This window comes from Drosophila mauritiana, chromosome 2L (assembly GCF_004382145.1).
Source record: "Drosophila mauritiana strain mau12 chromosome 2L, ASM438214v1, whole genome shotgun sequence".
Lineage (NCBI taxonomy): Eukaryota > Metazoa > Arthropoda > Insecta > Diptera > Drosophilidae > Drosophila > Drosophila mauritiana.
Genome location: NC_046667.1, coordinates 13,349,463 through 13,362,090, shown reverse-complemented (window position 1 = coordinate 13,362,090; position 12,628 = coordinate 13,349,463). Strand labels below are relative to the sequence as shown.

Below are 12,628 nucleotides of genomic sequence, written 5' to 3'. Positions count from 1 at the left end.
CATAGCCATGCCCAATTCAAAGGGAAATCTATGGCTTGGCTTTTGCTGTCCCTGGTAGGAAATAGCGACTCGGATATATGACATTTCATATGCACACACGCACAAGCGAAAAACTAAGTCATTGCGAGGAAAATGCGAGCCAAGATACGAGATATGAAAGCCACGTTCATGATGTATGGCCAACAGCCACCAAAAGTTTGGGTAATAAATTTTAACCGCCTTTCCATTGGGTTCCATATAACTATCATGAATAGAGGTACTAAGCGGGGTAGCTTGAAGAGAAGAAACGACCCTCTTTTATGCAATTCGAAATTAAAACCCAAAAAAATTGTTACACTATTCTTTTATGTGTAAAGAGTAATAAATACAAATATTTATACCTATTTTACTATAATATTTTTAACGATTCATTTAAATGCTCTTGTACTCAGCTACATTCTGAATATCAGAATTTCGATTTCCATGTTTATGAGCTACCCTCGCTGAACTGTCTGCAGCAGATGCCATATATCACAAACGTACAGAGCGCCAGTCTGCGGAACAAGCAATTCTACATTTAGTTCGAGAAACCGAAACTTTCCTTCGCTGCGGCTGGTATTAAAAGTATAAAGTTCCTGGAAAGACTTGGCAGGCAGGGAAAAGAATTGCTGCCGCCGATGATTATGAGAAAAATTATATATTTGCGTGTCGGAGGGACTTACATGTGGGCCTACGTCTGTAGTTGTGGCATGGCATATGCAGAGAGATGGAGAAGTATCACAAAAGGTGACTGGGGCTATAAAAAGAAGTCGCAGGAGCGGGTCACATGCAAGTTGGGCGCTATGTGGAAAATTGTTTTTCCCCATTGTTTGGTGCTGACGAAAAAGAAAACAGGGGAAACTAAAGACATTTGTCACAGGAACCCAAGAACACACCATACACACACACACACTCACACTCGCAAAGTGGCATAGACAAAGGACAACATGACGTATGGATAACATGCGATATCGCCTTACAATGCGCCAAGCAATCAAAGTGAAATTAAGTTTATATATTTAATGCTACTTACTGCCAGCTACTTGTTCTCGTTTTCATAGCCGGGCCCCAAAAAGTAGGCAACACAATACGAAATGAAACGAAACGAAATGGAACGAAATTAAAGCCACAGACGGCAGCTGAACAAAAGTTTTTCTTTTAGATTTTCACTGATTAATGAGAAAAGTTTTAGTTGGCGATGGCAATGGAAATGGCTGAGGAACTGCGCCAGTTTTAATTACACACACACAATCACACATTCGGCGAAGAAGTGGGGTGTTGGTTTCTGTATGGAGGGGCTTGGTGTAATTAGTTGGAGTCCTCCGATTGAGAAAACGACTCACTTCACTGCACTTGGCCGGCAGTGAAAACAACAAAAACTACGGCCACCCAGTGCAGGTGACATTAATTAATTGATTTTTTCCCCTTACACACACACACGTACATGCACTTGTTTTCCAACCATATCGCTATGGCTGGAAAATTGTCACTTAAAAGACCACCGCCGCTGACGACTGACAGTTTTCCCGCATTTCTCGCACTTTCAGACACCTCGCGAGCCGGCGATAAATACGAGACCACATCAACCGTCAGCGGTTACACAAAGTACATGAAGTTGAAAATCCGTGCCGTTGGACCCAACGATTTCGGCACATATCGCTGCGTGGCCAAGAATTCGCTTGGCGAAACGGATGGAAATATAAAACTGGACGGTAAGCGAGAATATTTAGCATTTGCTACATAAAAAACCACTTGAAATAATATATACACAGCCAGCTTTTCTAATGAATATATCCATTTTGCTTACAGAAATGCCGACACCAACCACTGCCATCATTTCAGAAATGTCCTTGCTGAACCGCAGCTATGGTAAGACTTATTTTCTCTATTGACCATTAAGTGCATTTCACTTGTTAAAGTTTGCTGTACGCTTTAAAAGCAAACAATTGTGGAAAAAAATTTAATTCGCATCATGTGCAGTACACAGCCATTCGATCAACTCCCTAATTGATTAAATTTCAACCATAAGCATCGCAGCATAATTTTTTTTTGCTTCGTCATGAATTGTAGAGCAACATTTAATGGGTTTTTAATTTTATGCACTGCAAAGCACAAAATCACAGTCAGCACAATGCATTAAATTGTTTCAAAAAGGGCAGATAATCACGAATATCAAAACAAAGGACATCATATTTTGTTTATTTTCAAAAGAATCATACTGTGTGTGAACATCACTAGGCTCTTAAATCTTTCGATAAAAGTAGAAGGGTTAGACTTTAAATTTCGAAAAATCACTTAGCCTCGGCTCACAAACATCATAGATTTGCTAAGTGAAAGCGATAAGAGTCCTTAACATCCTGAAATTACAGTAATCAACGCGAATAGCCGAAAAACACAAGAACCATCGTGGAAAGCACTCCACATAAGACCGCACCCCATCCTCATCCATCCACCTCGTTTAAGCTCCATCAAGTCAAAAAGTTGCATGCGATTTCAGTTTTTGTTTTGGCTAGCTGTTGTTTTTGTTGGCTGTTGTACGGCGTTTTAGCCGCTTCAAAGGGCTATTAAATGCAAATAAATGCAAAATTAAATAGAAATACCTTAGCATACAATTACCCATGGCATCTCTGTGTAAATGTGTATTACTAAATTCTTTTTTATATGGTTTCCATTTCTATCCTTTTCTCCGTTGTTTCCCAAAACCTTTCCTAATTTGAATATTTCTTTCATGTTATGCCCTTCTCCAACCAACCAACAACAACATGAACCGACAACAACCGCGTTATCCCGATCTCTCCCTGAACTATATTGCACACTCCTCGACTGACGCTTGCTGCATAAAATTAAAAATGTGTAAAAAATATATAAAGATGGCAAGAGACGTCATAGAAATAAATTTGACTCGGCTAACGCTCTGCCTGATTATGGGGTTGAGGAGTGGCGTGACGGAGCCCAAGGTAAGTACTATATCCACATCTCTATCTACCTTCAGCCTTTCATCCGCTCCGAAGGACCCATCTCCAAGCCATCTCCATCACCGCATTCCCCTCCACCCACTTTTTTCATGGCTATCTCTCCTTTAGTGGCATTTTATGGACCGTGCTGCATATTCAACTATATTTGCGCATTGCGAGGCCAAAGTTGCCCCTCGTGGTCGCCTTTTTGCTTTTATGGCATTTCTTTCATTTCAAGTGCGTCGCCGTGTGATCTCATAATTTTAATCTTTTCTCCTGGGTCCGAAAACTTGGACTGCGCACAATATTGCCCAAGTGTTTAGCACAAACGTTGGAGATTAATTAAATTTCCCTACAGCTTGCCGCTGTGTTGTGTTATTTTCATTCATCCGCATTCCGTGGCAAATACAAATTGCACTTCTCTGCTGCCGGAATCTTGGACTGTTGTAGTGCCATAAGCCATTGCATTGACGGAAAAAGCAATAAATGGGGCTTACGCCACAATAACTTTGGCAAACAAAGAAGTCGAAACTTGCACAGAGAATGGCGGATGAAGACACAGGCCAACTTTAAATGGCAATAAATTCTTTTAGCTTTACTTGAAAAGAAATATCTACTTGTTTACCATTGCATTCAAATGTTGCCAATATAAATTGAATTTAAAGCCGGCTTTTGCAAATGCACACAACCGCGTAACCACAAAAGTCATAATAATAGCACTTGTTAAACAAGAAAAACAACATAGATAAATACAATAAAATATTTCATGTTAGATATTTTACCCAATAGTATTTTGTGGTTTGTTGATATGTTGACCTCCTCCGTTTGCAAGTCAGATACATTTTGCAGCAATAAAAATGCCAACGGGCGACACCAGCAACACCATCAAGCGGCTGGGAGCAATAAAAACTAGCGACATTGTTGATTGACACTGACATTTTGGCCATGTCAACGACAAGGTTCATCTGGCTGGCCATCTATCTGGTATTTGTGAGCGTATGTTTTGAACGGAGGTGTGGACAGGACATGTGTCCACTTCCTTTTGTTTTTATGGGCTATCAAATTTGGCGGCTAAACGCCCTCCGGATGTGATAGTTGATATTCCAACCGCAGCAGACAGTTAAATTAGCCATAAACAATGGCTTTGCCAATTTTCTGCTGCCTGCCTTTGGGCCGAATTAATCCTTTGCTGAATTGCCGGGCCAACGACCGACTGGTATTATTATTCTGGTTTCCTATTTTCGGGCATATTTCTGACTGTGCTTATTGCATTTAAAATGCAATTATTTAAGGCACGCGTCCGTAAAATGCCGTTCAACCGATTGCACTAATGAACTGAAGCCCAAACCGCTTCAGTGGGGGCGTGGCAGCCCCCCAGTCCTTTTTGGCTACAGAGGCATTCTGGCTCCAAAGGCATTCGAGCATTGTAAGCGCCCCCAAAAAAGGGGGTAGAAAAGAGAAGAATGCAAAAATCCAGATAAAATGTCTGTTCATTATGGCAGAGAGTCTACGGATGGAAGGGGGAAACCTGGCGAGTGGATATCTCTCTAGTGGGAGAAGTGGGCAGAGCAGGGACTTACTCCTGGTGGGGCGCCATTGATTCAACATAGGAGTTTGGGTGCTCCAAGTGTCTGGGAAAACTCAATGAAGACGCTTGAACAGAAGATGCTGAGTTTAAGAAGCACTAAGAGAATAGGAAACGGTGGGCTTAAGTTACTGGGTGGATTATAATTGAAAATAATTTATTATTCACTATTTATGATATCATAAGTGTTTCATAAATATGATATTTATGAAATAAAAGCAAAGGTTAGAGTGCATTTATTTTGAATATAAAATCTGTATTAAGAAATTAACCAGCTGGAATTTAATTTATATTTGTCGATAAAATAAAATGAAATGTAGATATAAGCAGATTTATATATTGATAGAAATATATTAAATGTGAATCTGCAAATATATAATACCTAAGATAAAAAACCATTTAAGCTGAAATATGAAATCTATCTATCTTTTCATCGTTCGCTCGGATATATGGATATTTAGTAAAAATTAGCAATGCCACACAATAGTGTGGGTATTCTAAATTTTTTTTAACAGAGTTCCAGCCAAGCGACTGGCAATACTGTGCCGCAAAATCGCATTGGGAAATGATTTTTGTTGATTGATTGCCGATTGGCAGTTCCGACGTTGATTTCTCCGCGCCGTGGCTTATAAATAAAATATCACAAAGGCTATGCGAGGACTAAGCCAAAAGGCAGAAGGCAGAAAAAAAGGATGCGACAAAACAAAAAGGAAAACCAGGCCAAAACGGAAATATTTATTGCCTCACATCAAATGAAATATGCCATCCAAATTGTCTGCCTGTCGGGCTGACACCTTTTCGCCGTGCTCTCAATCAACCGTAAATGCGGGCATTGACTGTCTGCTACCTCGGGATTTCCCAACCCACCGCAATCTATATACCGCTGACATCAGTCGAATGCCTGGGGCATATGTGGCACTTTTAAGGTTTACCTTTAAGCAGGCAGTCAAAGGTAAACAATCGGTGTGATGCTGGATGTCATATGTGGGTCGGATCGTGGGGGCTTTCCGCTTGCAAAACTTTTGATGCCAGTTTATCAGTTGGAATAGAAATTATTATGCTCTCATTTATCACTTAACATAACGATTTTTAAGAATTTCTCTGAAGAGAATCCTCTTTCATTAGAATCCCATTTCCCAACGCTTTATATCAAAGCTTTTTGTAGACAATTCAATTTCGCATTTGGCCCGCCAACCCATACCCATCTATCACTTTATATTTATGACTCCGACTGTTGTTGTGGCAATAGCCTCATGCCGCACAGTCAACAAACCATTCAGAGTCAAGAGAATGCGCTCTTAAAGCCCACTTTGTGGTTATTTATGGGGTCAGCCGACGAAAAGTCGAACGCCAAAGATTAAAAGCAGATAAAATATATTTAATAGCCCCGCAGGTCCTGCCCCATCAACTTTCCCATGGCAGTGGGCCGCAATGGACGAATTGTACACAAAAGGGGTGAATATAAGTGGAATAATGATGGATGGCTGCAATTAAGGAATGATTTTTTAGTTGGAACTCATTATTACTTTGCAACCAGCTCCGATTTCGACTGTCATTTTTCGTCTGCTCTCAACCACTGTTCCCCATCCATATACAATCCATATATATAGCGATATATCCGGCATTGACGTGCGGTCAACAAAGTGCGTTCAATGACGTGCATAAAAACCAACAGCAGCAGAAAACGCCACAAAGACACTCAATCAGCCGGAGACAGTGGGTGGTCAATTGGGACAGGGCAGACAAAGAACGGAGAAATATGGCCAAGTAATCGCTGTCCGAATGCCTTGGAGTTGTAAAGAAGTACAATGACGCTGTAAAATGGCGGAATGTGCTGGTAAATATGTGTAAATAAAGAAAAAACTCTGAAAGGGGCAACTGTAGGAGGTCAACAAGCTGAGTGAAGTCCTGAGAGCAGTGAATACAAATTTATTTCTTAGAGTTGGCACCCAAACGTAGTTATAAGCAAGGCAAGTTTCATAATTTACCAACCCTTACAAGCCAGCAAAATTATAGATGATTTCAGTCAGTAACATATATGCAACGATTTAACCAGCAAAGTAACCCTCGCACACAACCATCGAACTATTAAGTGCACAGCACACTTGCCGGCAGGGAAGAGCAATTTACTTTAATGCCACCCAAAATCCATGTCCCAACTTGATGGCACATTCCACCAATGCCAATATCCGCTCGACCTGACCCAAAACCAGACCCCGTGATGATAATTTATCCAGTGCCAATTTGGTATTCGCAGAATGCACAGAATAAATGAAAACATAAACCCCACTAACCAAAAAACTGATTACTACATGCTTTCCCACTCGCTCTTTTCACCCGCAGGCAACCATGCTGGAAACAATGGCGATAACAATCAAACGCCCGTGCGTAATCCGCCCGGAGCATTCCACAATTCTGCAGGCTCACTGGCGCAGCATAATCTACTTGCTAAAATAATGCTCGGCATTAAAACGCAATCATTTGGGATTTTCAAACGTTTATCGAGCTCTTTGCCGCTGGCGGCGGGACAGAGCCTTCTCTGGCTGTCGACGTTATCGCTGGTCTCAGCCCCAAGTCGGTGGCGTATGAGTAATGTGGAAAATCGGCCGAACTCACCGGAGACCGTTGTCAACAACGATACCGCCGCCGAATGCTGGGAGAGCAGAAGCCATTGCGTGAGCGAAATCAACAACAACAACAGTCGCATTACCGAACGCCCACAGATGTGGGCGCGGCATTCGCGCATATTTCACATTGCTCATACGCCGTGTGGCGCGTCAACGCAATACCAACGCCTATGCGAACGCCAATGGCAATGGCAAAGGCTGTGGCAGTGGCAGTGGCAATGTCAGTGGAAGTGGCAACATCAATGGCAGTGGCCAATGCTCATTTGCATAGTAATATTGGCTGGCTGTTTTGTTCGGTGGCTGCCAATGTTGCTGCATTTTATCGGCCGGCACATCGGAACATTTTCTATTAGCGCGACGCATAGGCAACATTTAATGTGCACATTTTGGGGCAACCGTGGTAATAAGGTTGTCGCCAAAAATACCACCCCTGCCAGGCCAAGTACTTTCGAAATGCTCTGCTCCCGGATGTTTTCAAGATGAAATCAAATAATTGCAAAGGCAAAAAGAAACTCATTTAGGGCACAAGCAGCTTGAAGAATGAAATCAAACCTTGGCCAGACGAGGACCAGGATAACGAGGACGAAGTGGGACGTGCGAGCGGTCCAGGCAACTGCAGTGGTTGAGAGTCAGATATAGATATGTTTATACTAGAGCGTAAAATGAAAATCATGTTAGGGACGAGCTGGCCAGAAGTGACAGCTGAAGTGCAGCAAATAATGATGGCTACATCCGACATTCGGCAACTGATGGGGTTTTAGAACTAATCGGAAGTCTAACAAAATGTTATGTACCTATTACTTTCATAAATGTATTGAAAAACAATTATATTTTATTACAAACAATATATTGAAAGCATGTAATACTTTTTTTATGGTTTTATATAAATAAAGTTATATTACTAAAAAAAAAGTCATATATATCTTCATTTCATTTCTCACAATTAATTTTCAAAACAATTAGAGATCATTATGGTTTTTGTTCACAACACACAGGAAAGTAAAAAATGTTTCATTATGTATAAACCAATTAAAAGAAAATTAATTAATTAAATCACCAAAAAAATGCAATACTGGAATGGCAAAAAAACGGAAATACGGTTAATCAAATTTGCATTTAGATGAAAGTATTTACGCATACTCATACATAGCGAATTTACATAGTAAATTTAGCAGAATTATAAGAGCAAATAAAAATAAAACAAAAAATTGAGAACCAATAGCTAAAACAAAAAAGTGTTGTATTAAGTAATTTATTGGATTTAGAGCTGATACTTAACAAACTATTGAAATTGTTTTAGCAATTTGTTAACCCAAAAATGAAGCTGTTAACAATACGCTTCTTCAATTAATTTGGGTTGCATTGCAATTAATATATGTTTAACTTTATGAGCAAACAGAGCATGTAATAAATAAAAAGCTCAATGAATACGAAATTTACCTTAATTTTGTTTATTTTGTTGTAGAGATTAATTAATTGTAAATATTTCAATGGTGCAAGGCAAGAGTATTAAATAAACCCATTGAAACATCGCTGTATATATAAAGAAAACTATATGTGCTACTAATACATATATTTCCATCTGAGGCTCATAGGGCATACCTGACCCTATCCAAATAATAATGATTATAATAATTATTATAAATTGCGCTTAAGTTTGCATTGTAAATAATTATCTCATACTATCATATACAAGTTGAAATGAATGTTAACGCGTTAAATAAATAAAATATATATCTTTAGATGTAGAACCGCAGGAAAAGCAAGCAAAATTTTGCAGTTGAAAATGATGATGAGAACTATTTAATTAAGCCTACTTAAGAAGCTCAGAATACTTAAATATAATGTCGGAAAATTATACCTAGCGTCTAAGTTAGTTATATCTTATTATATATGTATTGAGCTCTATATATGTGAATAAGTGGCATATCTATGTGACATATTTGTATGTAAATGTACGCAAAAGTTTACAGCAAAAATAAAGCCCAAAAACAAGCCCATCCAATGTTACTAAATTCCCCCCTCAAGGACAAAACAACATCCGGCATCGTATTTTTCATCCAGATCCTGGGTAACAGACAACCATGCAATTTTCCGCAAGTAACCAAGCAGAAGAACAATACAAAATGCAGTTGCTAAACACAAGGGTGGATTCAAATCGGATAAGGTATATATCACAATTTTGGTTTATTTGGGATTAGATTTATTTGCATTTGACATGCTGCCAAAATGATTATATAATAACAATTTAAAAAGAAAGGATGGCAATTAGTCCACTCGTTGAAGAGAGTCTAATTGCCCACATATGCAATAATTCAAGAAAAGAACAAAAACGAGTGAAGTATAATGGATAAAAGCAAAAGCAAGGCCACAATGGAAGAAAACGAGAGTAAATGCCTACACATACGTAGACTCTATTTGAATCCAGGCCAAACCGATTTTTCTCCTGTTTTTCGCTTTTGTTGCAGCTTGTTTATAGGAATTGTTGCAGCTGCCTCTGTTGAAATGTTGCGGTTGCCATTGAAATTACTTGGTGTGGAAATGAGCGAAATTTCCAAGCAATTAGCAGAGGCTGAATGGAACATACCAAATAATCGATGCGTTCTCGTCATTTCCATCTCTTTCACTAACTTTGCGGCTCACAGTGCGTATGAGCGATGCAATTTTGCTGTAAGGAGGAAATTTCGCGTTGGTAAAGGTGGCACAGAAATCTTTAGAGATTTTAGATTGTCTGAAGTGCTTTTTAAAAATAATGTACAGAAAACTTATGTATAGTTTTTTTTTATGTTATGTTAAGTTAATTTATTTGTTAGACTTGTTAAAAATAGCTAACAAATCTACTAATTGAAAATTATGATTACATAGAAGAAAGATATACAATTTTAAAATAAACACTTGAACATATAAACTGCAAAAGGTAGCTAAAAAAGTGTTGCTAACAAAGTTGTCAGAGTTACTCGATCTCTCTTGTCTTTCACGTGGCTTCTGCGAATGGAACAATCCCGCTACGAATGCAAGTGGAAAATTCAATTTGTAAAGTGCATAAAGGTAGCACCAGTCGAGCCAGACCAGAAAGACCTGAATATGGCGAAGTCAGTCGCACATATATGCGACTGTTCGACGCTCAGGGTATTTGTTGTTAAACAAAGGCGGCAGCTACTACTCCCCGCCAGAGGGCAATCCCCACACCATCGCACTCCTGCCGGGAGCTGTTTACACATACTTCCATAACAAGGACGACTGTGCAGTCCAAGTTGCAGTGGCATAAACGTGAACGAAGCACCAACATTGTAATTAAATCTGCGTCAACATAAACGCTGCCAGCTGCACAAACGGCTGCAGCAAAAATGGCCAAGGAGCTAAAAATGTCGACGACATTTTTCCGTGAACGTGACTGTAAATGGCCATGTGTTTGTTTGCCTTTTCAGGATGCTCACTGGTTGGCCCAGACAGGTGAGCATGCGGGACTCAATGGAATGAGGCTAAACTTCTGACTAGAGGCAGTCTAAAATTGGGGAAGATTTAATTGTTTAAAGCCCCAGTTTTCTAAAACAAAACAAAAATATAATTCCCTTATAGAAGCCTTTCCTTCAACTTAAATTATTCACTTAAGTTCTAGAAGCACTTCTTTAATATATGGTATGCTAATTAAAGTGCAAGCCGCAAGCGTGCAATAAAAGAATAGCCAGAGAAATATAATACCAGTTTCAGTCACTTCTCCATCACATCCATCTTCCCAGAGCTATGTTTATTATCACTAGGTCTGCACGCATATTTGCGGCAATTAAGTCAGACCTGAAACGCATAAATCAAGCATACGCCCCATTGAGCCTGTTTAACCCGTTAACCCGCTACCGCCGCCCGACCACTTTGACCTGATTTGCTTCGATTAGACAAACGATAAATATCCAGTGTTAGTGCCTGCCAGCTCTCGAGTGTTTTTATGCCGCAGAAGGGTTAAAGAGCAGCCCGTCATCCTCTTAGCCGCCCGAGTCTATTAAGCTGTATAATATTTTGACAAAGGTCTGGACTCTGCAGAAGGATGGCAATTACCACACTGCCGGCTATATGAGTGGTAAACCAACAAGAGCAGGATTCGGGCGAGTAATGGCCGGATGGAGGGCATAACATAGCGCTCGCCAGTGTTGACGCTTACATCCTTGGGCGACCACTTATCATAACGCTCACAACGCTCGAGCGTCTCTGGAGCGACACGCACATGCGCCGGCAATTATGCTAAAAGCGTTGAATTTATAGTTTCCCACACTCACACTCGATGCCCCAAAGGCTGCAGCCTTTGAGCATTTTTAACATGGCTCAGCCTGTCCGCATTGGCCACTAAATAAATGGCTTTTAGAGCACGCGTTAATGATGTTGATTGTGGCCCAGGGAGCCTAACAGTTCGGTTCGCTCCCTCCCGCACTCCCGCACTCCCTCCTTCCATCCGCGATCCACCACCGATTTCATGTTTAATGTTTTATAACCACTGCGGCCAAAGGGGAGGCAGACAGCACGTTCCTGTTGGTCTCTGTCCGGTTTATTTTTATGATGATAGATGGGCACCGGCTCCCCTTTTCGCTATCGCACCGGTGCCTGTTGTCAAAATGGATTTAATACCATATTTATTAGAGGTGTAAATGCATCCTTTGGCCGCACAAATTTTGTTAATGGTTTGCATACAGGATAGTCCGGTATCATTCGAAAATAAATGGGAAAATTCGAGATCACAGACCCGGCCGTAAAAATGATAAATACGGGCCTTTAAAAATGTTTTATACTTGATAGAATTACTTTGATAGCATATATTTCAATTAGTTTGACAGAATAAGGCAAAAACTAGTGGGCTAGGTCTACATAATAAGTATTTCGAATCTAGCTTATTTTAATTTTTAGGGGCCAAAGTTAGTCATAAATGGTTTGCAAACATTTTTAATTACTTTTTCACAACCGACCAGTTTATTTTGAATAGGATCTTATGATTAACTAAACAGGTGCTTTCACCCCAAAGCAGTAGAATATTTTCAAACATCCTGGCACTCAAAATGCAAACTGCCCGGAAAACTGAAACTAACAAATAAAAATGCGAAAATTAAAGTGTTGGCAAAGCAATGCATCCCCTGGCATCCCTGAGAGGCTGAAAAGAAAAGCAAGGATCACCGAAAAAAAAAACAAAAATAAAAACATTTGCAGCCCAAACTCATCACTCAAAGGCCGGGCCATACCCCCTTTTCGTACCGCCCAGTCTGGGCAGCAAAAAAAAATCCACACAAACAATTCGGACGCAGTGAAAACGCTGTCGGAGATGGGGACGGACCGGCAAAATGGTTTAAAACTCAATTAAAGTTTTAGCCGCAAAATAAATGCAAAAACGACGACGGCAGCGTCGACAGGAGGAAAAAATACTCGAATACAACAAACAAAAAACAAAACAAAAATAACAAGGA

General features: G+C 40.0%; 1 protein-coding gene across 5 annotated transcripts in view; it reads left to right on the top strand.

The window, feature by feature from the left end:
- Window positions 1–9,161, top strand: part of LOC117150352 (neural cell adhesion molecule 2) — a 40,186-nt gene extending 31,025 nt beyond the window's left edge. For 4 of the 5 annotated variants that reach the window (XM_033317207.1, XM_033317206.1, XM_033317205.1 and 1 more), the window contains exons 10-13: window positions 1,566–1,730; window positions 1,828–1,887; window positions 2,889–2,975; window positions 6,901–9,161. In XM_033317207.1, coding sequence (XP_033173098.1) covers window positions 1,566–1,730; window positions 1,828–1,887; window positions 2,889–2,975; window positions 6,901–7,667 — 1,079 coding nt within the window. In that variant the 3' untranslated portion in view covers window positions 7,668–9,161. The remainder of the gene's footprint in view (window positions 1–1,565; window positions 1,731–1,827; window positions 1,888–2,888; window positions 2,976–6,900) is intronic. The other variant, XM_033317208.1, reaches the window with a different exon arrangement.
- The last annotated feature ends 3,467 nt before the right edge of the window (window positions 9,162–12,628 follow it).